The 26862-nt window shown below is 37.4% G+C and overlaps 2 protein-coding genes and 1 non-coding gene across 5 annotated transcripts in view; 2 read left to right on the forward strand and 1 right to left on the reverse strand.

Moving 5' to 3' along the window:
- Positions 1-26862, reverse strand: part of ANKS1B (ankyrin repeat and sterile alpha motif domain containing 1B) — a 1071061-nt gene that overhangs the window by 790718 nt on the left and 253481 nt on the right. For all 3 annotated transcript variants that reach the window (XM_065937415.1, XM_065937407.1, XM_065937398.1), the window contains exon 9: positions 14170-14313. In XM_065937415.1, the coding sequence (XP_065793487.1) occupies positions 14170-14313 (144 nt within the window). The remainder of the gene's footprint in view (positions 1-14169; positions 14314-26862) is intronic.
- On the forward strand, positions 5884-7179 carry GARIN6 (golgi associated RAB2 interactor family member 6). The gene is given in 3 exon segments (XM_065946497.1): positions 5884-5887; positions 6435-6740; positions 6743-7179. Coding segments are annotated over 3 exon segments (747 nt in total).
- LOC136156433 (small nucleolar RNA SNORA42/SNORA80 family) lies at positions 23605-23741 on the forward strand. The gene has a single exon (XR_010660987.1). It is a non-coding gene; the product is annotated as a small nucleolar RNA SNORA42/SNORA80 family (small nucleolar RNA).

The raw sequence follows: 26862 nt of genomic DNA on the forward strand, positions 1-26862 counted from the left end.
TTTAAAAGTTTTGGCAAGAGAAAATTTAGCAGAAGAATAAGATTATGGATTGTATCACAAATTCGTAGAGCTGTTAATATCTGAGTAATGCCTTAAGTCATTATTATTGTTTGGAATATTCCCAAAGTATGTAGTAATTTTATTACAGGAGGGAAAGTTAAACCCCTATCACAAAAGCATAACTATTCTGGAGTTGAAAGATACCTAAAGGATCATCTCAATTTCAGGGATGACAAATACAGGATCTTCCTGACCCAGGGATCAAATTCCAGTCTCCTGCACTGCAGGCAGATACTTTACCATCTGAGCCATCAGAGAAGCCCCATATAAAGACCAGGAGGTTAAATTCTGATAATTTACCTCAATCTCTTATGGAGAGGAGAAGGAACATAAATTTACTGTAAGAATGTCTAACTGTATAGAAAGCTAAGAGCTTCTGCATTCACATAAAAAATTATTTAAAACAGTTTTATTGAAACATAGTTTATTTACAATGTTATGCCATTCTTTGCTGTACATAGCAAAGTGACTCCATTTTATACATATATACATTATTTTTTTATATTCTTTTCCAGAATGATTTATCATAGGACATTGAATATAGTTGCCTGTGCTATACATTAGGACCTTATTTTATCCATTCTAAAAGTAATTGTTTGCATCTACCATCCCCAGTCCATCCCTCTCCCTCTTCCCTCCACCTGGACAAACACAAGTTTGTTCTCTATGTCTATGAGTCTGTTTCTGTTTTGTAGATGGGCTCATTTGTGTCATATTTTAGATGCCACATATAAGTGATATCACACTTAACCTGACAGGCACACTGTGTGACTTACTTCACCAGTGTAATAATCTCTAGCTGTATCTAGCTGCAAATGGCATTACTTTGTTCTTCTTAATGTCTGAGTGGTATTCCGTTGCATATGTATATGATATGTTTGTCCATTCACCTGTCAATGGATACTCAGGCTGTTTCCATGTTCTGCCTATTCTGAATAGTGCTGCTAGAACATAAGAGTGTCTGTATCTTTTGGTATAAAAACAGGCATATGGATCAATGAAACAGAAAAGAGAGTCCAGAAATAAACCCAAACACCTATGGTCAATTAATCTTTGACAAAGGAGGCAAGAATATAAAAATGGGAAAAAGACCATCTCCTCAACAAATGGTGCTTGGAAAGTTGGACAGCCACATGTAAATCAATAAAATTAGAACACACTCTCATATCATGTACAAAAATAAACTCAATATAATCTATAAAAACATTGACTCACTATGCTATACATATGACACTAATATAATATTATAAATCAACTAAATTTCTATATTAAAAAAAGAGATCCTACAATGACATTTGCATTCCTAGTGTTATTTTAAGGCTTCACTGCATACTTAATAATTGAAATTCAATTAAGTGCTTATGATTATTAATGTAAGAAAGCTCTACATACTGAGGTATGGGGAAGTCATTCTAGTTTGTACATGATTTAACTTGAATTCTATGTTAACTAAAACAGATTGTGGCCAAACGCACATTGAATCATTAAAGAAAAAAAAGAAAAGGTACATTGACCAGAAGTACAGAATGTCCAGGTTAAAAAATAAAGATTAAATGCCTCCTTTCCTGGGACAAAATAAAAAATAAACTCAAAATGACTTAAAGACTGAAATATAAGACCATAAAACTCCTAGAAGAGAACATAGGCAAAACATTCTCAATGTTTGCATAGGTCAGTCTTCCAAGAATGTATTCATCTCAGGCTCAGGTTGATTTCTTATTTAGCCATCTCAGCTTCTTAACTATTGAAGCAAATACTAAGACAGTTTTCTAAATATCTAGAGGAATTCCAGATAAAATTCATCAGACTCAATGAAAATAGACATATTTCCCAGAATGTTACACATAATAGTTATCAGGCCACATAAAAGAGGTTCTACTGTTGCTGGTCTAATGACTGGTTAGGAAAAAACTGTGAAAGTCTTTAGGCTCTATAAGTAATATTGCTTCTGGTTTCCCTGGAGACAAGACAATTAGCTCAATGGTCTAATGGAAGCCTAAGATACGTAACTTGTAACATATGTGCATGGCATGAAAGTACTTTTAAGAAAATCAGTGTATCTTCACTTTATTTTTTAAAAAGCACCTGAATTAAATTATACTGTATCCAGTGCTACTTATTCCTTTCAACAAATACCAAAATCTCTTGGATAGGTTTGAAAGGTTAGTTTGATTACTAAATATATGTTAAACTTATTCTTTTTGCTAATTACAGACAATGTAAACATGAAGTGGAAATTAAAATACAAAGATTTTGGATACGCTAGTAAGAACTGCTATTGATATGTGATTAGGCCTCTCAATAAATAAAACCATATGATTACCTCAATAGATCCAGAAAAAGCCTTTGACAAAATTCAATATCCATTTATGATAAAAACCCTCCAGAAAGCAGGAATAGAAGGAACATACCTCAACATAATAAAAGTTATATATGACAAACCCACAGCAAACATTATCCTCAATGGTGAAAAATTGAAAGCATTTCCCCTAAGATCAGGAACAAGACAAGGGTGCCCACTCTCACCACTACTATTCAACATAGTTTTGGACGTTTTGGCCGCAGCAATTAGAGCAGAAAAAGAAATAAAAGGAATCCAGATAGGAAAAGAAGAAGTGAAACTCTTGCTGTTTGCAGATGACATGATCCTCTACATAGAAAACCCTAAGGACTCTACCAGGAAATTACTAGAGCTAATCAATGAATATAGTAAAGTTGCAGGATATAAAATTAACACACAGAAATCCCTTGCATTCCTATATACTAACAATGAAAAAACAGAAAGAGAAATTAAGGAAACAATACCATTCACCATTGCAACAAAAAGAATAAAATACTTAGGAGTATACCTACCTAAAGAAACAAAAGACCTGTACATAGAAAACTATAAAACACTGATGAAAGAAATCAAAGAGGACACAAACAGATGGAGAAACATACCGTGTTCATGGATTGAAAGAATCAATATTGTCAAAATGACTATACTACCCAAAGCAATCTATAGATTCAATGCAATCCCTATTAAGCCACCAACGGTATTTTTCACAGAACTAGAACAAATAATTTCACAATTTGTATGGAAATACAAAAAACCTTGAATAGACAAAGCAATCTTGAGAAAGAAGAATGGAACTGGAGGAATCAACCTGCCTGACTTCAGGCTCTACTACAAAGCCACAGTCATCAAGACAGTATGGTACTGGCACAAAGACAGAAATATAGATCAATGGAACAGAATAGAAAGCCCAGAGATAAATCCACGAACCTATGGACACCTTATCTTTGACAAAGGAGGCAAGGATATACAATGGAAAACAGACAACCTCTTTAACAAGTGGTGCTGGGAAAACTGGTCAACCACTTAAAAAAGAATGAAACTAGAACACTTTCTAACACCATACACAAAAATAAACTCAAAATGGATTAAAGATCTAAATGTAAGACCAGAAACTATAAAACTCCTAAAGGAGAACACTCTCCGACACAAATCACAGCAGGATCCTCTATGACCCACCTCCCAGAATATTGGAAATAAAAGCAAAAATAAACAAATGGGACCTAATGAAACTTAAAAGCTTTTGCACAACAAAGGAAACTATAAGCAAGGTGAAAAGACAGCCTTCAGAATGGGAGAAAATAATAGCAAATGAAGCAACAAAGGGTTAATCTCAAAAATATACAAGCAACTCCTGAAGCTCAATTCCAGAAAAATAAATGACCCTATCAAAAAATGGGCCAAAGATCTAAACAGACATTTCTCCAAAGAAGACATACAGATGGCTAGCAAACACATGAAAAGATGCTCAACATCACTCATTATCAGAGAAATGCAAATCAAAACCACAATGAGGTACCATTACACGCCAGTCAGGATGGCTGCTATCCAAAGTCTACATGCAATAAATGCTGGAGAGGGTGCGGAGAAAAGGAAGCCCTCTTACACTGTTGGTGGGAATGCAAACTAGTACAGCCACTATGGAGAACAGTGTGGAGATTCCTTAAAAAACTGGAAATAGAATTGCCATATGACCCAGCAATATCACTTCTGGGCATACACACTGAGGAAACCAGATCTGAAAAAGACACGTGCACCCCAATGTTCATCGCAGCACTGTTTATAATAGCAAGGACATGGAAGCAACCTAGATGCCCATCAGCAGACGAATGGATAAGAAAGCTGTGGTACATATACACCATGGAATATTACTCAGCCATTAAGAAGAATACATTTGAATCAGTTCTAATGAGATGGATAAAACTGGAGCCCATTATACAGAGTGAAGCCAGAAAGATAAACACCTATACAGTATAATAATGCATATATATGGAATTTAGAAAGATAGTAACAATAACCTTATATGCAAGACAGAAAGAGAGACACAGATGTACGGAACAGATTTTTGGACTCTATGGGAGAAGGCGAGGGTGGGATGATCTGAGAGAACAGCATCAAAACATGTATATCATCAAGTATGAAACAGATCACCAGTCCAGGTTGGATGCATGAGACAAGTGCTCAGGGCTGGTGCACTGGGCAGACCCAGAGGGATGGGATGGGGAGGGAGGTGGAAGGGGGGATCGGGATGGGGAACACATGTAAATCCATGGCTGATTCATGTCAATGTATGGTAAAAACCACTACAATATTGTAAAGTAATTAGCCTCCAACTAATAAAAATAAATGGAAAAAATAAATAAAAAAGAAAAAAAAAGAATAAAGTGTTCATATTTCCAGAAATAACCAGATACTTCAATATGAAGGGAAAAAAGTGTTCGTTTTTACTTACAGAACAGACAAAAAACTCAAAAAATATGGCTTTACATGTATATGTATGTGTGTGTTATGTAAATTGTCATTCCAATAAGTATATTTTAATCTTATTGAATTTATAATATTTATAATAGTAAAATTTCTGACTACTTCTTTAATAAGCCAATTTGTGAGTAAAGACAAGAGCATATAAATGATGTTCAAGGCTCTTTCCACTGTACAGTTAGGGTACAGATGTCTAGGGAAAATCTCAGTAACTCGAGGGTAGGTCAAAACATAAAATTTTTGATGGCTGTAAAAATATTTTTAATAAAAATAGCTTAATTCATCCCATTAATAGAAGTAAATAAGTATCCTAAGAGAAAATAGGAAATATAAAGAAAATAAAAATTACACCATCCAGGGACAAGCACTTTAAACATTAGGTTGAACATATTGCAATTTCATAGCCAAACACACATATGGATGATTTTACATAAATTGGATCACAGGTATAAACCTAGTCTGAAATGTTTGCTTTTCTCTTTTTCTTAAAAGAATATTATCAGGTATATCTTTTCATTTCAATCAATAAGGAACGACATAATCATTCTTATGGCTTCAGAGTATTCTTTCACAGAATGCTCCATAATCTATTTAACCAAATCCTTATTATAAGATATTAATCTTGTTTATGATTGTTTTTGCTACAATAAACCTTGATAAACATTCTATATATCCAGCTCGTTTACCAACTTGTCCAGCTGTCTTAAGGTAAATTGCCTACAATTAATTCTAATTGTTGGCAGTTAGAAGTGCTGGTTAAGAGAGTATGCATATTTTTTTCCATTTATTTTTATTAGTTGGAGGCTAATTACTTATAGTATTGTAGTGGTTTTTGTCATACATTGACATGAATCAGCCATGGAGAGTATGCATATTTTAAACTCATACCTAACAGAAAGTCTGCCCAACCCTTTTGGAAAGCAATTTGTCAGTATTAAGATCCTTAGAAGGGCCCGGGGAGGAGGGAGTGGTCTTCTGAGCTGTGGCAGTGTGGCCTGGTGAGGAGGATGGGTAAGTAGAGGGGACAGTGACCTGCCCTGAGGGCGGGACTGTTGCATGACATGGACAAAGGTCTGTGTGGTGAGCCCAGGTCACAGTGCAGGAGAGGATAAGAGGGGTCCCTCAAGGTAGTTTAGGCTTAGTTGAAGGGTACGGTCTCTGGAGGAGAGATGCAACGGATTATGATTGAATACCAATATCTGTGCACCTAAACATCTGTGCACCCTGACATACTGGGACCCTGATAACCGCACAACTTTATACCTGCACACGCTGACATCTACTGGAGGCCTGGCTTCCGCATGTCCTGACATCTCTGTGCTCTAGGCAGGGCACAGTCAGGGCCAGAAGAAACTGCCTCTAGCACTGAGCAGTGGTAATCAGCTCCCACACCTTGCCCTGAGGCACTCAGAGGCAAAGTCTGCGGGAGACTACTGTTAGCCCAACTGCTGGAGAGCCGAGGGAAACAGGACCCCCTGCGAGGAGGGTAAGGACGGTGGGAGGAGGCTCCAGGAGCTATCTTGACAAAAGTTAGTGAAGAACAGCCAATGTACATTAGCATACTACACAGCCAAAAGCAGTCTTGCCATGCGTATGTTTAAGACCTCCGTGGGGAAAGTGCAGCGACAAGTGTACGAGGGGGAGTACCCTATATTCCAATATGCGCCAGTGTGTGCGAGTGACTTCATACAGTTCAGCAGGAAAGGAGAAGCGATGGATCTGCACAACCGCGCCCGAATGGTGACTGTGGGCGTCGCTGGCACCAGCCCCCACCTCACACTGCCTGATGTCATGCGGCTGGCCCCACCAGCTGCTGCCTGTGATGACGCTAACAAGCACAGCCCTGTTGCCTGGGAGAGAGGTAAAGAGCTACACAGATTTTAGAGCTAACCAGGCTGCTTCCCTTGAAGTTTGTAGAGATAGCCATTCATAACAGTAAAAAACAACAGCTCCGCCTGAAGCTTGCCACTGGCCACTCTTTTTACCTTCAGCTGTGTCCCCCTCCAGACAGAGGGGATCTTTTTATTCAGTGGAAAAACCTAATTTATATCTTGAGACCATCAGCAAAGTCTCACAGCAGAACCCGGGCCACTCCAGCTAGGAACATTCTGGACATAACTGGATTTAAGAAAGAGAAGAAGTGCCCAGTGGTAAGTCTCAAAAAGATGGGGCCAGGGTGCTTAGGGAAAATAGCTAAAAGTCCTGAGAGGCTTTGGGACAGAGGCTCATCTGGGATTCTTTGGGATAATTTTTGGAAGGACTCAAGGCCAAATGAGCCTCATTTGGAGGCCATGGTACGCTAAAGAGGTTTCTAGTACTTCTCCAAAGAGTTCCCCAAGGCTGTATTACAGAGATTTGTTAGGTGTGAGCAACTGTTAATTTCATATCCCATATCATATTGCCATCTGCAGCAGGCTGACCACCCAATCTATTCTTGAACATATACTCCAACCCAGGTAGGTGGACAAGTTGCAGAATGTATGTCTCCCCAAGACGGCCATGTACTGATTTTTGTATAAATCAGTGACAGTGAGATGTGCATAATTTGTTAGAACCTATCAAAATACTGGTCTTCCCAGGTGGTACAGTGGTAAAGAGTCCACCTGCCAATACAGCAGATACAAGAGACACAGGTTCAATCCCTGGGTTGGGAAGATCTCCTGGAATAAGAAATGACAACCTCCCAACCTCCATCAGTATTCTTGCCTGGAAAATTCCATGACCAGAGGGAGCCTGATGGGCTACAGTCCACGGGGTCACAAAGAGTTGGACAGATTGAGCACACATACACATATATCCAATTATTAAAGCACATATCGCCTGACCAGGAGAAATACTAACAAAAGTGTCTTTTGATGTCACCTAGAGCCAGACATCCTGGAATGTGAAGTCAAGTGGGCCTTAGGAAGCATCACTACCAACAAAGCTAGTGGAGGTGATGGAATTCCAGTTGAACTATTTCAAATCCTGAAAGATGATGCTGTAAAAGTGCTCTACTCAGTATGCCAGTAAATTTGGAAAACTCAGCAGTGGCCACAGGACTGGAAAAGGTCAGTTTTCATTCCAATCCCAAAGAAAGGCAATCCCAAAGAATGCTCAAACTACCGCACAATTGTACTCATCTCACACACTGGTAAGTAATGTTCAAAATTGTCCAAACCAGGCTTCAATAGTCCATGAACCGTGAACTTCCAGATGTTCAAGCTGGTTTTAGAAAAGGCAGAGGAATCAGAGATCAAATTGCCAACATCCACTGGATCATCAAAAAAGCTAGAGAGTTCCAGAAAAACATCTATTTCTGCTTTATTGACTATGCTAAAGTCTTTGACTGTGTGGATCACAGTAAACTGTGGAAAATTCTTCAAGAGATGGGAATACCAGACCACCTGATCTGCCTCTTGAGAAGCCTGTATGCAGATCAGGAAGCAACAGTTAGAACTGGACATGGAACAACAGACTGGTTACAAATGGGAAAGGAGTACGTCAAGGCTGTATATTGTCATCCTGCTTATTTAACTTATATGCAGAGTACATCATGAGAAATGCTGGGCTGGAGGAAGCACAAGCTGGAATCAAGATTGCCAGGAGAAATATCAATAACCTGTTATGCAGATGACACGACCCTTATGGCAGAAAGTGAAGAAGAACTAAAGAGCCTCTTAATGAAAGTGAAAGAGGAGAGCAAAAAAGTTGGCTTAAAGCTCAACATTCAGAAAACTAAGATCATGGCATCTGGTTCCATCACTTCATAGCAAACAGATGGGGAAACAGTGTAAACAGTGGCAGACTTTATTTTGGGGGGCTCCAAAATCACTGCAGATGGTGATTGCAGCCATGAAATTAAAAGATGCTTACTTCTTGGAAGGAAAGTTATGACCAACCTAGACAGCATATTAAAAAGCAGCGACATTACTTTGCCAACAAAGGTTCAGCAGGTCAAGGCTATGGTTTTTCCATTGGTTATGTATGGATAACCATACATAACTGTGAAGAAAGCTGAGCGCCGAAGAATTGATAAACTGTGGTGTTGGAGAAGACTGTTGAGAGTCCCTTGGACTGCAAGGAGATCCAACCAGTCCATCCTAAAGGAGATCAGTCCTGGGTGTTCATTGGAAGGACTGATGCTGAAGCTGAAACTCCAGTACTTTGGCCACCTCATGCGAAGAGCTGACTGATTGGAAAAGACCCTGATGCTGGGAAAGATTGAGGACAGGAGGAGAAGGGAACGAAAGAGGATGAGATGGTTGGATGGCATCACCAACTTGATGGACATGGGTTTGGGTGAACTCTGGGAGTTGGTGATGGACAGGGAGGCCTGGTGTGCTGCCATTCATGGGGTTGCAAAGAGTCGGACATGACTGAGCGACTGAACTGAACTGAACTCAGCACACACACACATACATCAAATTATTAAAGCACATATCACCTGATCAGGAGAAATACTAACAAAAGTGTATTTTAGTAAGCATTCTCACTGACACAAACTGTCCCAGCAAATCTGGAGTGGTCATTGTAGAGATACTGTAGGAGAACTTCTTGCATCAAATGGCAGAGTAGAGTTGAAAGCTCAAAATTCTTACTATAAGCTCTTGTTGTTTAGCCACAGAAAGAGAAGGAAGCTGTTTTACTGGTATCACTTTCTTTCCTTGTTTTCCCCTAGGCAAATGCTACCTTTTTCTATGGAAAGAATCAAGATTGAGTGAGCATTCAAGCCTTTACATAAACCTTGGTGAGTTTAGAGTCACTTAGTATGATTATGCTGGGGAGGATGTAAATAACAGGCAGAGGCAGAAGTGAAATGCCATGGAAGCCAGTGAACTGGAGTGAGAGTGTACCTAACTCCAGATGAGAAGGTTTAGACAAAAAAGCAGATGAGTCTTTAGGTGAGTCTTGAAAGAAGAGAATTTCATTAGAGAAAAAAACAAGATGCACGTAAGTTATTCCAATGTCTTTCAAAGCAACAAAGCTTAGTAAGATGCCTACAGCACAAAAAGCCCAAGGGATATGGGATAACAGTTCTTATGAAATAGCACTGCTTTTTATTTGTTTAGATGTATTCATTGCGTTCACCGAACTCAAGTAACAAAATTCTCTGTTCTTATTTCATCTTCACTCAAAAGTTTCCCTTCCCCCACACTTTCTTTTATGACTTCGGTTTCCTATGGCCAGACAATACCTGATCTCACTGTAGCTTTTTCTGAGCATATCAGTCAATCAAATATTTCAGATTTGGATTTGCCATTTGAGCAAACACAAGATACAGTTTTATATTTTATTCCTAGCACTTTTATTGGATTGTCCCCTGTTTAGATGGTTCCCAAGTACTATTGCAAGAACACAAGTGGGAGAGTTATAAAGTTTAACTCCCATGGTCATTCGTGGGCCTTATCTAATAGTTGATTATCTGCTCTAGAGGGTCTTTCCCCAACCCCACCTTTGTTCTTGCTCACTTCTGAATTCTACTGCCTCCCGTCTCACTTCCATTTTCAAAACAGTAGTGCTTATTATTGCCAAGAATATTGAAAAACAAATTTGAGTTTAATTATACTTTCCAGAAAGGGCTTCATATTCCTAGTCTCTTCATTCTTGATTTCTTTTCTAATTTTTTGCCCAGCTTAAGTTTTATTTAACTGCTTTGAAATTATACTAAAGTGCCCAATATATTCTATATATTTTAATTTTAATCCTGTTATTCAGAATTACCAATTCTCATAAATTTGAAAGGAATTTCTTCTTATAAAAACCTCAACAATCTAGTCACAGTAAGAGAAGAAAATACGTTATAAAAACCAGAAAAAATAGATGAAACTTAAATATAGGATCAATTCAAAATCTAGACAAAAACTAGAAATTAGATAATTTTGGAAATTAAGATCCAAAAGATCAAGCAATGTTCTAATTTTGCAAGTAAAAAATCTAAGAATCTGAAAGTGATAAATAATATAGTTTTAAAGCCCAGAATCAGAATGTAAAGGTAATCTGGCTCCCAATTAAGTTTGTATTTCCATAATCCTCATGTTTCTGAAGTTTAGCACTCTACTTTGAATACAAGATATCTGATACCTGTTTGCTAGATCCAGCTAAGAAGAATAAATTATATTTATTCCAATCCAGCAAATCTGAATATATAGGAATCTGCTAAGCACTATACTAACTCCACTGATTGCAAAGGCTCCTGTGCCAAACTGTAAGGTAGGGGCTTTTCACGAAGCCCTATATGCACAGTGCTTATGGCGTAACGATTTTAATGACCCCCAAAATAATTCAGATCTGAAAAAACTGGCTTCTAAATAAAGTTTCCTTAAAATTTCATCAATAACATAATCATATGTCCGGAAAATCCTGAGTTCAAAGTTGTTGCAAGTTCTAGGAAAAACTTATATTTGATATGATGCTTCTAGCATCATATCAAATGTTTTAAGCTATACTAGTGTGTTAACCCTTGCAGATTAATTTCATTGTGAAATATAATCAGTATTTTTACACTTTGCATCATCACATTGAAAATGTTGTAATTATATATGTATTTATATGTGCTGAGTCACTTTAGTCGTGTCTGAATCTTTATGACCCTGTTGACTCTAGCCCTCCAGGCTCCTCTGTCTGTGGGATTCTCCAGGCAAGACTATTAGAGTGGGTTGCCATGTCTTCCTTGAGGGCATCTTCCCCACCCAAGAATCTCTTATGTCTCCTGCATTGGCAGGCAGGTTTGGTGCTAGTGGTAAAGAAACCTCCTGCCAGTGCAGGAGATGTAAGAGACACTGGTCGATTCCTGGGTCAGAAAGGTGCCCTGGAGGAGGGCTTGGCAACCCACTCTAATGTTCTTGCCTGTAGTATCCCATGGGCAGAGGATCCTGGAGGGCTACAGTCCACAGGGTCATGAAGAGTCAGACATGACTGAAGTGACTAAGCATACACACACCACACACCACACACACACACACACACACACACACACACACACACACACACACACACACACACATACACACACACACATATGTTAAAGGGGAACCCATTACAAATTGAGAACATTAGTAAAAGAAGACTAGAAGAGAAACTTGGTAAAAGAATTCTATGTTTGATTTGTTAGATTAAATACATTTTTTAAAAAGGTAGTGCATCTCAAGTAAGTTTATAGATTTAAAGCAGTTACAATAAAAAATCCAATAAGAATACTTTTTAAATTTGACAGAGTAAGTATAAAATATAAATTAAAAAGCAGACAATCGTGTCAGCTAACAGTTTTCTCCCACAATATATATGCAAAAATATCAAAGTGGGTCATTGTTTTTAAAAATAGGAAAAGTAAAACAAGAGATCCAGAAGAAAGCCCAAGCCAAGCAGGATGGCATACAATGAAAGGAATGGGAGTTACTGTCAAATGGAAGGTCACAGAGCAACCAGGTATCAAAAACAGATATAAGGCCATATTTGAAAGTTTTTAAAAGAAGTTCTAAATGAAATGAATTTTTAAAAAAGACCATAAAGTTTAGTGAATTTGATGGTTAAAAAACTACACAACATATGACCATACAATATTAAAAAAGAAAGAAAAGCTTCATATTGGGAAACATTTTAGGGTAAACATAGCTATTAAAACAGTAATATTAATAGTCAATATTTATTCAAGTCATACAAGTCTACACAGAAAAAAATGCCAAGGAAAAATATTAAAAATTATAAACAAAAGCAAGTTGCTACCAAGCCTACTCCGAAACCTAGTAAAACAAAATAAGTTAAAATTTAAAAAATAAATGTAAATGCTAATAAAGTGATTGAGAACCCAGATACAGTCATATATTATGATAGCTTAGAGTCCTGCTATTTTATATAAAAATACAAAGATATTAATTTTATGAGCCAAAAAATAGGTAAAAGCATTCGATTGTTGGTAAATTGTTAAGCAGATAAGAGTATATTAATAAAAGCAAAACCTATGTTTCTTAATTTCCTTTCTTCTATACCCTTGACTAACATACACAAACACACCCTTTTAAGTAGGTAAAAAGCATTTTTTAATTTATTTATTTTTAACTGAAGGATAATTGTTTTATAGTATTGCATTGGTTTCTACCAAACATCAACAAGTGAAGAAATGAAACCCTATAGAAAATCATTTAATTCAAATACTACTTCATTCTGACAATATTCCAGGAACAATGTTGGCAATAAATCATAGACCCTGAGCAATACATAGTATACCTTTGTGGATCTCACAGGCCAATAAATATTGAAAATAATTCTGTAAGGTTAGTATAAATTGTCTTAAAATTCTATAAATAGTTCATATTAAGATAAAGAGATTCTTTAAGTGCAATAAATCAATATTGGAATTTGGGTGGCTGTGATTAAATTATGACATAAATGTAAAAACATGTAATGGTTTCTTGAACACACTTGGTTCATATTTGTTGCAAAACAGAAAATAATATTTTTGAGATATATTGAATTCTTTCTTATCCTAGATTATTTTTCCACTTATATTTTATGTAGTTACACAAACACACCTTTGCCATTACACTATTTTTCATATTAAGTGCTTTTCCATCTTCACGTAGAGATGAATTCATTGTGGCTTCAAATTTCCTAACTCTGTTTGGCTTGTTTTATTTATTTCTGAAGCTCCTCTAAGGGCTTGTGAATCATAATGCACAAGAAAAACTTGAGGGTGATACAGTAGAACTAAAAGTGACTTAATGAATAGTGAAATGATTTCAAAATTATAATCAATGTTTTAGTGTTCTATTCTCATTTTGGGATTGCAGTGCATAATTGTCAGTGGCACACATTATTCTACAATATTCCATTGTGCTAAGAAAAAAAAAAATCACTGTGCTTTTAAAGAGCTCTCACATGCTTTCTTTTAAATCATTTTATTTTCTAAATATAAATTGTGATTTAATTTCAAAATAGCATTCTTTAAAATGAAATATTTCAAACTCATTAATACTAAAACCTCTTCTACAACTCAATTTTTCTAGAGCTAACATCACGACCAAAATAAAATCACATAAAATTACAATTATGTTGAGTATGTGTTGACTTACACATACATGTACAGCTAATATAAGCATTTCACTTAAATATATATATACACACATGTATATATACATATATATATATATATATATACAGCTAATATAAGCATTTTACTGACCCTCAACTGAAGAAAAATTTCAAAGTATAAATAAAATACTAATTAGCTTTTCAGCAGGTAATAAAAAAGATTTACTTAAAAACCTAGGCAACCATTTTAAGTTTTACTGTATCTTAAGAAAGTAAACCATTACCTGTGCAAGAATGGGGAAGCCAAGGTTCCTGCATCCATTACAAGGCGTTAATGCTTCCCAGAGTCCTGAGGGCCCACAAGTGTTTTCATCATCATCATCATCTTCCACTTCTCCTGGTGACAAATTTATTGTAGATGAAGTTCTCTGAAATTAAATTTATATCATATCAATATATTATATCAATGTCAGATATCTTAACATCAATTAAATTACATAAATTTCTCATGGTGTATGTTAGCAAGAAGAAATTAGCTTAATTCTGCACATAGTTATGTGGCTGTGCTATGGAAATCAGCCAAAAAATATGTATAGTTCAATTCTAAGTTGAATGTGAAAGAAAACAAAGTGAAAAAACTGGGTGACAAAGATAGGTAAATTGCAAAGTTCATGCTGAAGAATAGGACATGAAAATGACTCAAGAGAACATAGAAACAGCAACAAATATTTTGATTTCTAAAGCAATCAGAGGAACAAACTGAAAATATTGAAATAGGAATTGATAAAAAGTCCATTTTTTCACAATGTCATCAAAAAGTAGACTCATTTTTGGGAAAAAGAAATGCATAAAATTTCATATTATATGCATAAGAGGGGTATGTGCTAAATCGATTCAGTCATGGTCAACTCTTTGCAACTCCTGGACTGTAGCCCACCAGGCTCCTCTGTCCATGGGATTCTCTAGACAAGAATACTGGAGTCAGGAGCTATGCCCTCCTCCAAGGGATCTTCCATACCCAGGGACTGAACCCATGTCTCTTATGTCTCCTGGGAAGTCCCTGTAAGAGGGGTGATACTTTTAAAGTTAATAATAGGACTTCCATGCTAAGCAAACATATTTAGTTTTGCTACTTTCCAAATCTCACTTAAATGACAGCAAAACTTTTGCAAAAATGATCTTAATCATAAGGACAAGGACAACAGGAAGGAAGTTAATAGATGAGCAATATCAAGAAAACATTTAGAGGCTCAAAAAAAAAAGAAAACATTTAGACAATGATAAACAGATGATTTATCAATTTCATATAGAAAACCTGAGGAAACGGAAAGCAAATTGTCTGCAAAGAGGAAGAATAAGCAGATCTATTCATGATTCAGCACCTCTAAAGGACTTAAGAATGAGAGAGACTGACTACCTGTGAGGTAATAATGCAAGAAATTTTGTAGGTGTTGTTGGAGCTAAAACAGAATAGAAACTCTATATTAGAAATTAGACCCCAAACTCATCACCCAGCCAAGAAAATAAACCTTCACCGCCTAACAAGAAATTGGAGATTCACTTTCTGGTAAGGTTGAAGCTAAGGGATTATGAATTCTAAGAAACCAGGCACAATGAACTGAGGAATGCCTCTTTAAAAACAATGAAATTAAGTGAATATCTATGTAGTAAATAAAGATGCTCAACCTGCCCCAGTGCCTTCTTCCCACATTTGTCTTAGAGAACATGGCAGCTAAGTTTATATCTCCCAGGTAACAGATGAGAGTATACTCCTCTGGACCACTCAAAAAAAGAAAAAAACAATCTCTAAGTACTTAGGAAAATGGTAGAGGGGTCCACGTCTTAACTCTTACTGTGAAACCCCTCCTCAACAAACTCCATCCACATAAACAGTTCCTAATTTTTCAGTTAAATATGAACAAGAGTATAATGATAGCCATATATTGGAAAGAAGCTTTTAACAGGCCAAACTAAATATACAGAGAAAAATTATAAACAGTATCCTCAGAGAGAGAGAATACATAAAATCCAATAGAACAGTTGGAAAATAAGTCTGAGCAAATTTCCCAGAGGACAGAACAAAATAAGTTAAAAGTTAAGAAAATTAAGGGCTCAAACTAAGAGTTCCAAGTAGAGGTAAAAAGAGATTGTCAAAGTAACAATGCAAGAAATTTTGCCAGAAAGAAAGAAAAATTCCACATTAAAACAGCCTGCAGATAGTATTTTTTTTAAATAACAAAGACAGTAAGTTTGTCTAGAAATATTCAGAGTCTAGTGTTCAGTATAACATTGATAGGTCATGATTACTGAAGTTAGTAAAGATAGTTTACATACTGAATTGTAAATAGCACCCATGTCCCAGTAAAAGTTGTTGTTTTAAAAAATAGCATATAAGACTTCACAATACAACTGGTTTTTGCATTCACATCTTATATTTTCCTCTATCAATTTTCAATAACTGAGAAATTAAGAACTTCAATAGTCCTTCAATGAGTTACTCTCTGTAAGATATATTACAATGCTACAGTGCTATTATAATTATAATACAGTAATACAGTGCTACAATCTACTGAGCCCTCTATTATTCATTATTTTAATTCACACAAGACTTTCAGGAAAATACTAAACTAAGCCACAAGAAGTCAAGTAAAACTCAAGGTCATGGAGATGGTAAGTGACAGAAAAATGATCCTAATCCAGACTGCCTAACTCTAGGGCATCCAATCCACATGTTTGATCAATGCTATCTATAAAAATGACTAGAATGATCAAAAGGGCATCTCCTTCACCAAACTCATGATCAATTATTGGTTTGACCATCAAGGTTGACACATATGGCAGTATAAATCATATGCTTGGCTAACAATTGTCAACATTTTATAGATTAATCAGTTTTCTTCTTCTCTTTCTCCTCCCAAAGAAAAACTGCTTATGTCGCTTCCCAACTCATAATTCTTCACTTACTTCCCATTGTAGAGCAAATAATATCCATATTCCTTAATACAGCTTCAAGGTTTTATGGTCAAATTATTTTTCAGCCCCTTACTCACTCCCTTTTATTCACCCGAGGCTATAGCCAAACGGAATTATTATCCTTTCCTGATTTGTTCTGTGCTTTTGTTCATGCCCTCCACCTTACTTCTCCATACAACTAGTGTACTGGTTAAGAGTTTAAACTCTAAAATTAGTCCTGGATTCAAGTTCTAACTCTCTTACTTTTTAGCCTACTAATTAGTGTGATTTTCAGAGTACAGGACCACTGGCAGCCTCACTTACTTTGTCTATGCAGTGGGAAAATAATACAGTAGTATACACCTCTCTTAGAAATTTTTCCTGAAAGATAAGGTAATGAATATATGGTGCCTGACACACAGTGAGGTTTCAGTAAGTATTAACCACTGTTTTTAGCTATTATTCTCCTATAATACTATTGAGTCCTCAAAATACAGTTCAGATTTCACCTCTTACATAAAATTTTCTAGATTTACCACAAACAGGAAGGATGTTGCTTTCTTCTGAAAGTCTTCAATTCTGTCAGTTTGTGTATTCTGTTTTTTCACATAGACTTTGAAATGACAAATGGTATAGTGGCAAACAGCAAAAGTTTTAAAGTCAAACTGATATATATTAAATATATTCAAATAGATAGATATTCCTGGCTCTGCCACTTGCAAGATGTGTTACTGAGCAAATCACATAATCTTACTAATCCTCAGTTTCCTTATCTGCAGAGTAGGCATAGTAATAATTCCTACTTTAAGGGGTTATGTGAGGATAAAATTAGTCGCAGACTTCCCTGGTGGCTCAGACGGTAAAGCATCTGTCCACAATGTGGGAGACCCAGGTTAGATCCCTGGGTCGAGGAGATTCCCTGGAGAAGGAAATGGCAACCCACTACAGTACTCTTGCCTAGAAAATCCCATGGACGGAGGAGCCTGGTGCCCATGGGGTCGCAGAGTGGGACACAACCGAGCGACCTCGCTCACCTCACTCGACAGGTAGATAAAAATACTCAGTACTGTGGCAGTGCTGTCGCTCAGTCCTGCCCGACTCTCTGAGACCCTGCAGACTGCGGACTGTAGCCTGCCAGTCTTCTCTGCCCATGGGATTTTCCTAGCAAGAATACTGGAGGGGGTGCCGTTTCCTCCTCCAAGGGCTCCTCTAGAACCAGGGATCAAAGGCGCGTCTTCCGTGTCTCTTGCATTGCAGGCAGACTCTACCACTGAGCTACCTCCTGTGGAAGCCCATAAAAAATAATCAATAAATTTTTTATTATAATCTTTAGCCTGAAAGAGTTGTATACACACAGACACACACAAATTATTTATCTTAGTTAATTGTAAATTATCTGAAAGCAAATATGCCTTATTCACATTTGCATCTCTTACCATAAGTTGTGCACAGTGTAATTTAATAATTATTTATTAAATAAATCATGAGTTTTAAACTAATGTTTCATTTGACTACCTAGAAAATTTTACTACTAATAAAAGGTATATATGATTGCATCATAAGTCTCATTATTGTTAGTTTTATTTTATATTAACATTTGCCAATAGCATTAGCAAAAATAGCAAAATTTATTTTATAAATTTCGTGGTTTAGTACTGCCCCCTAAAGACAGTTTAGAAGTTAGCTATTAGAAGCTAGCTGCCCCCTAAAGACAGTTTAGAAGTTAGCTGTGTACAACTCAATGTTACTCAATTTGCAAGGTCATCCTACAGCTGAGGGTAGACTGTAATACAAGTCTCCTGATTCTAGGTCCTATAATCTTTCTAAGAACTAATTAGAAGGAAGCTTCTGATTTCTAGAGCTCTTCAAAGAGACAAAAGATATTCAAAATATTCAGAATATCCACAAAGGAATTTGTGTTATGTTATACTTTATCATTGATGGCCTTTAAATTTTTTTTAAGTTCAAAATTCTGTAAGTCTACAATCTTATGTGGCCACCTGAATGAGAGGTGAGTTTGGGGGAGAACAGATACAGGTGTATGTATGGCTAAGTCCCTGTCTTGTTCACCTGAAGCTATTACAACATTATTAATCAACTATACTCCAATACAAAATAAAAAGGCCTAAAGTTTTTTAAAAAATGTGTAAGTCTAAGCAATTAAAGTGTACACTGTCCAGGAAAAGGGTCAAGGGTCAGATATGATTCCTGTACAGCCTCTTTAATCCCCATTAGCCAGTCCTTGAAAGCACGTCTTTAGAAACATGCTGGCAGTAGGAGAAGAGAAAATCCAAGGATGCCAAGTGTTAGTCCCACCAGGCTCCTCTGTCCATGGAGTTCTCCAGGCAAGAATACTGGAGTGGGTAGCCATTCCCTTCTCCAAGGGATCTTCCTGACCCAGGGATCAAACTCCGGCATTGCAGGCAGATTCTTTACCATCTGAGCCATCAAGAAAGCTCCAAGGACATCTACCTCCTGTCCAAAAGTCCCTGGAAGAAAAGCAGAAACTGATGCTGCTCGACAGAGCCAGGATATAGGAGAACCACATGTGAGTGGGGAAATGGGATGATGGAATGAGACAAAGCTACTTCTCATCCCATCAGAAATGCAAACATCAAATTAAAAAGTAGGAAAACAGTCTAAAAGAATTGTCAATGCAAAGGGACCTGGCAAATGGGCAGACTCCATGGAGGAGGCAACCATCAGAAATGGAGAGCAAAACAAAGAAAGACCATCAGGGATAGGGGTCAGCAATCTGGTCTGCAAATCAGCAAGTCTTTTCGTGTGTGTTCTTCAAAACTGAAAATGACTCATCAACTTTTAATGAAACTTAAAGTAACACACGCTTATTGTAAAACAAATCATTCAAAATAAAAAGTTATAAAGGAGAAAGAGAAGCTTTCCTAACATTAATTACCGTTACAAACATTCAGTGAGTTTCCATCCAGATTTGAACCCGTGTCCAGTGTTTTCAGAACTGATAAATACGCAGTTGTGTGCCAAAGAGTACTCTTACTGGGTGACTCAGATGGTGAAGAATCCATCTGCAACTCAGGAGACCTGGGTTCAATCCCTGGGTCAGGAAGATCCCCTGCAGAAGGGAATGGCAATCCACTCCAGTGTTCTTGCCTAGAGAATCCCATGGACACAGGAGCCTGACGAGCTATAGCCCATGGGGTTGCAAAGAGCTGGACACAACTGAGGAACTAACACAACATATATTTCCAACGTCTCTAAAGTATTCTCCACACCATGACAAGAGAAAAAAATTTTCTTATATGAGAAATTGAAAATGTTACCCTCTTCATTTAAAACTTTTAATAGTTTTCCATTGTTCTTTGGATAAAATTCAAAATTCTTAACATGATTGCAGAGGCTGTGTATGATTTGTCATTACCTGCATTATCTAGTTTTGTCCTATTTCCGTCATTCTTCCTTCCTTTTGCTCATAACATTTAAGCACACTATGCTCTTTCTCTTGAATATACCAAACTTTCTCTTACACAGAACTTTATCTAAGTACATACAGTTTTCTCTTACAGAGCTATTAGTTGTCTCCACTATAACAGAACACCTAGCCCTCTTTTTCTACTGTAATAGTATCCTAATTTTTACTTGGGCACATGTCTTCTTTGGGCCTTCCCAAATGGCACTAGTGGTAATGAACCCCACTGTCAATGCAGGGGACAGAAGAGATGTGGGCTGGATCCCTGGGTCAGGAAGATCCCCTGGAAGAGGGCATAGGAACCTACTCCAGTATTCTTGCCTGGAGAATCCCATGGACAGAAGAGCCTGGCAGGCTACGCGTAGGGTCACAGTCATTCAGGACTGAAGCAACTTAGCATGCAAGCATGTCTGCTTTGAATACAAACCATTTTTTCCAATCTCTGTCACAGCTAACTGTGGCTGTGGTATTAAGGTAGAACCCTGGGGTATAAGAAATGTTCCTAAAGAGGCGTGTCCTCCCTTCTTCCCTTTCCTCGTTCTGCTGGTTGGAGTGCTAACGAAATGATTAGAGCTACAGCAGTCATCCTGGACCATGAAGGATCCTTGGAACTAGAGGATATACATAGTGGAACAACAAATAGAATAACCCTCGGTTCCTCATACTGATGAGGACAGTCCATCCTTGGACACTCCAGCCCTAAGTTATGTAAGTGGAATGAAATAAACTTCTCCACTTTAAGTCACTGCTATTTGGATTTTCTGTTACTTGCTATTGTACCAAAACCTAATAAATAAATTCATGGAGGAATCTCTTCTCTTGTCTTCATCATGATTAACCTTATTTGTGCTCTAGGTGTGAACGTAATTCACTCCCTCTGATAGTCCTTTTTGGTACCCCAAAACTAGTTTCCTTTCTTACATACTTTCACAGTACCCTGATATTTTTACAGTAATTATCACAAATACAATTTTAAAAGCTAATTAGATGACTTTTGTTCTCTAACTCCTTTCCTGGGGCTTCCCTGGTAGTCCAGTGGCTAAGACTCTGTACTCAAAATGCAGGGGGCCCAGGTTTGATCCCTAGTCTGGGATGTAGATTCCACATGCTGCAATTAAGAGTTTGCACGCTACAACTAAAGATCCCACATGCCACAAAGAAGACTGAAGATCCTGCATGCTCCGACTAAGATCAGGCACAGCCAAATAAATAAGGAAATGGTAAAGAAATAACTCCTCTCCCTACTGAATTACAAACTGCGTAGCTGCAGAGGTGTCTGTTGGTTTAGTTACCACAAAAACAGTGCTTATGTGTTGATTAAACAAATGATGAGTGAGTGAATGAATGTCGGCCTGCCCTAAAAATGTTAACAATGTGGACACTCTCACTGATACTAGGAGGCATCAATTTAACTGTAGCCTTGAATTTAGTGTCCTTTATCTTCTGACTCCTCTATATTCACTTGCCCTCACTGTATTCATTCCATGTTCAAACTACTATAGAACTCAACATCTACTTGATTTCATTAAAGAATGCCTTTATGCCAACCATTAGCGAGCAATTTAGATTTTAACAAAAACTCTGTAGTTGAGGAGACTAAACTTTAAATTGCACAACTTAATCGTTCCTCCTCCCCAACAAATATTTGTCTCCCTGTGATGATGGTTGGGTAGAAGGATGCTTTCATCTTCTTTGGTGTCTATTTCTTGCCGTAGAATTTTTTTATCTGCTCTTCAAATTACTGTACCTTTTATAATGCAGAGAAGTGTAATTCTAGTATGTACCTTTTCTCCAAACTTGCATAGCCAATCTCATTACAGGTGACCTTACTCAAGGATTATTAATTTTTTTCAATTTGAAAGTCAAAAACAAAAAAAAAGTTATATCAATGACATTTTATTTCTTATAATGCTTTTAAAGTTGGGGATGTAAGGACTTACTGGGACACTGAAAGAGAGGGAAACTATAAAATGCTAAGCTGGTTCATTTATGGGGCTTCCCAGGTGGTGCTAGGGATAAAGAATCTGCCTCCAATGCATGAGATGCAAGAGATGCAGGTTTGATCCCTGGGTCAGGAAGATCCCCTGGAGAAGGGAACAGCTGCCCACTCCAGTACTCTTGCCTGGAAAATTCCGTGGGTAGAGGAGCCTGGTGGGCTACAGTCTATGGGGCTGCAGAGAGTCAGACACGACAGAGTGGCTTGAGCACAGCAGCAAGCTGGTTCACTTATACTGAAACTATGGCAGTGTCAGCGATCGAACAAATAAAGGTCAGCAATCACATCACTCAAAAAGTGTGAACAGCAGACTTGTTTATGTTCAATTCATCCCTGACAGAGGTCACACGCTACAGTTTCATACATTAGGGATGCTCAGGAAGACTATCATCAAATAATTTCAGCAATTTATTAACACTAAACATCTGCATGAAATTAAAAGACGCTTACTCCTTGAAAGGAAAGTTATGACCAACCTAGATAGCATATTAAAAAGCAGAGACATTACTTTGCCAACAAAGGTCCGTCTAGTCAAGGCTATGGTTTTTCCAGTGGTCATGTATGGACGTAAGAGTTGGACTATAAAGAAGCTGAGTGCTGAAGAGTTGATGCTTTTGAACTGTGGTGTTGGAGAAGATTCTTGAGAGTCACTTGGCCAGCAAGGAGATCCAACCAGTTCATCCTAAAGCAGATCAGTCCTGGGTGTTTATTGGAAGGACTGATGTTGAGACTGAAACTCCAAAAGTTTGGCCACCTGATGCGAAAAGCTGACTCATTTGAAAAGACCCTGATGCTGGGAAAGATAGAGGGAGAGGAGAAGGGGATGACAGAGGATGAAATGTTTGGATGGCATCACCAACTCAATGGACATGGGTTTGGGTAACTCCAGCAGTTGGTGATGGACAGGGAGGCCTGGCATGCTGTGGTTTATGGTTGCAAAGTGTCAGACAACACTGAGGAACTGAACTGAATTGAAACATCTGCTTAAAATTTTCTGAGAATAACTCCAGAGCTATCTTATACTATCTTTTCACCACAGTCATTTGCTCCAAATTAGTGAAATTCACAACAGATGCAACATTAGGGTCTTCTGAAAAATGAAATCTCTCTCAGATTTATCTGTAGTTACCTGTACATCTTAAACTGATTTATACCAGCAAGGAAAAGGATGAAGAAATTCTTTATGCCAATGAGTACACTGAGCCCACCTCCTAGCATCCACATATCAAAATAACATTACTGTGCATGGTGATATTTTAAACCTGGGGATTCTCCAGTATTCACATTTATTAAAGGACAGAATTGCTATTAAAGCAAGTATTTTGAGCATGGTAATGGATTTATGGCAGGTCCTCCTCTGTGGACCTCTCATAGTGTACCCATGCCAGAGTAAATTGCAGCCTCGAACCATTGCCCAGCCTCCTTACTTGTGGGCTGCGAACACTGAAGGGGGTTGTACAGTGTGGGGAAAAAAAAATAAATAAAATGAAAAAATAAAAAAAAAAGCAAGAAGACTAGATTAAGGAGAACTGTTCTCTTTTTAGTAGTATGTGAGACATTCATTGTAACTGCTCTAAAATGCTGTGTTCCAACACACTGTGTCCCCACCTGCTACCTCTTTACATAGCTGACATTCTTGGCATGGCCATCTAGGAAACTTCAAATAAGAATTCATTTGGTTTGCTATTCTACTTTAGTACTCAGTTCAGTTCAGTTCAGTCGCTCAGTTATGTCCAACTCTTTGCAACCCCATGGACTGCAGCATGCCAAGTTTCCCTGTCCATCACCAACTCCCAGAGCTTACTCAAACTCATGTCCATCAAGTCAGTGATGCCATCCAACCATCTCATCCTCTGTCATCCCCTTCTCCTCCTGCCTTCAGTCTTTCCCAGCATCAGGGTCTTTCAAATGAGTCAGTTCTTTGCATCAAGTGGCCAAAGTATTGGAGTTTCAGCTCCAGCATCAGTCCTTCTGATGAATATTCAGGACTGATTTCCTTTAGGATGAACTGGATGGATCTCCTTGCAGGTCAAGGGACTCTGAAGGGTCTTCTCCAACACCACAGTTCAAAAGCATCAATTCTTTGGCACTCAGCCTTCTTTATAGTCCAACTCTAACATCCACACATGATACTGGAAAAACCATAGCTTTGACTAGATAGACTTTTGTTGGCAAAGTAATGTCTCTGCTTTTTAATATGCTGTCTAGTTTGGCCATAGCTTTTCTTCCAAGGAGCAAGCGTGTTTTAATTTCATGGCCGCAGTCACCATCTGCAGTTATTTTGGAGCCCCCAAAAATAAAGTCTCTCATTGTTTCCATTATTTCCCCATATATTTTCCATGAAGTGATGGGACTGGATGCCATGATCTTAGTTTTCTGAATGTTGAGTTTTAAGCCAAGTTTTTCACTTTCATCAAGAGGCTCTTTAGTTCTTCATTTTCTGCCACAAGAGTACTAGCGTCAAATTATTTGTTCTTATTATCTCTTAAAACTTTTGTTCATTTATCTGACTCTGGCTTAATAATATTGTTTATTATTATGAAAGGGGAGAGAAAGAAGTCTACACTGATGTCAGGTTTATGCACAAGAGGTCAAAGCTAATTTCAAAAAGATAAAGGTTACATTTAGAAAGTTGACTCAAGCTTATTTTTTCTGCAAGATTTAGTATAAGAGGCAAAATATGCAACTTTTGGAAAATACACTATTCTTCATGACAGATCATTTTACATAAACAAATACAAGTTTTCAAATAATTTCTTATTAATGTACTGTTTACATACATAATATGCACCCATTTTTAATATACAGGTTGATAACTTCTGATAAAAGCATACACTCGTGTAATCATCACCACAAATGGTTACCTTGTGCTCAACCCCTGTCAGTACCCACCGACTCCTGGACCCAGAAATCCTTTTCCTGTCACTCTATTAGACAGGTCCTTTATAGAACTTCACAAAAACGGAATCACAAAGTATACACCCTAGGTCTGGCTTCTTTTGCTCAGCATAATGTGTTTGAGATACATCTTTATTTTTCACATATCAGTAGGGGATTCCTTTCTAATGCAAAGTGGTATTTTACTGTATGGACACATCAAAACTTTCTTATATACTCTTTCTTTATTAGACATTTATGGTGTCTCCACTTTGGAGCCATTATGAATAAAGTTTCCATGAGCATTCACGTATAATTCTGTATGTGAATATAAACTTTTGTTTCTCTTAGGTAAACACCTAAAATACCAGGTTACACGGTAAGTGTATTTTAAACATTTTAGGAAATTACCAAAATGCTTTCCAAAGTGTTTGTACACTTTACATTCATATTAGAGTTCTAGTATCATCCCATACTTGGCAACACTTAATTTAGCCATTCCAGCAGACCTGTGGTGCTGCTCCATAGCACTTTTAATTTCCAATTCTGTGACTGCCAATGTGTTAAGTATCTTCTCCTGTGCTAGGAGGCCAGACACGTGTCATTTTTGCATGAAATATACTTTCAAATCATTTGTCTATTTTTAGTTGGGTTAATTTGACTTCTTACTATTGACTTGTAAGCATTTTTTTTTTTAATGAAGATGTTCTTTTTAGAATCATTTAAGGTTCACAGCAAAATTGAAAGGAAGGTACTGAGATTTCCCATCTGCCCGTAGACATGCAAAGTTCTCTTTATAAACATCCCCCACCACAGAGGTACATTTGTTACACTTGTTATTAATGAACCTACACTGATACACTATAATGATCCAAAGTCCACAGTTGATATTACAGTTTACTCCTGTACATTGTAAGCATTTATACAAATTTATAATAACATGTGGACTTCCCTGGTGGCTCAGCTGGTAAAGAATCTGCCTGCAATGCAGGAGACCTGGGTTTGATCCCTGGGTAGGGAAGACCCCCCTGGAGAAGGAAATGGCAACCCACTCCAGTATCTGGCCTGGAGAATTCCATGGATTGTAGAGTCCATGGTATCACGAAGAGTCAGACACGACGGAGTGACTTTCACTTTCACTTTCATAATGACATGTATATATTATTATGATAACATACAGAATATTTTCACTGCCCTAAAGACCCCGTGTTCCACCTATTCACCCTCTGAACCCAACCACTGTTCCTTTTTACTGTCTCTATAGGTTTGCCTTTCGAGAATGTCATAAAGAATCATACAGAATACAGCCTTTTCAAACTGGCTTCTTTTTATTGTAACATGCATTTAAGTTTCCTCCACATCTTTTCCTGGTTTTTCATAGCTCATTTCAAAGCTCTGAATAATAGCATATTTTAAAATCCCTGAATAATATTCCATTGTCTGGATGTACCACACTTGGTCCATTTATTGACTGAGACACTTTGGTTTCTTCCAAGTTTTGGCAATTATGAATAAAGCTGCTATAAACATCCTTGTGCAGGTTTTTGTGCAGACAAAAGTTTTCAACTGCTTTAGATAGATACCAACAAGCAAGACTGTTCTGGATCACCTGATAAGAGTAGGTTTAGTTCTGTAGTAGCGGTCTTCTAAGTGCCAGTACCATTTTGTATGCCCATCAGCAATAAGTAAGTTTCCCATGCTTCATAT

Source organism: Muntiacus reevesi, chromosome 1, assembly GCF_963930625.1.
Source record: "Muntiacus reevesi chromosome 1, mMunRee1.1, whole genome shotgun sequence".
In the NCBI taxonomy this organism is placed as follows: domain Eukaryota; kingdom Metazoa; phylum Chordata; class Mammalia; order Artiodactyla; family Cervidae; genus Muntiacus; species Muntiacus reevesi.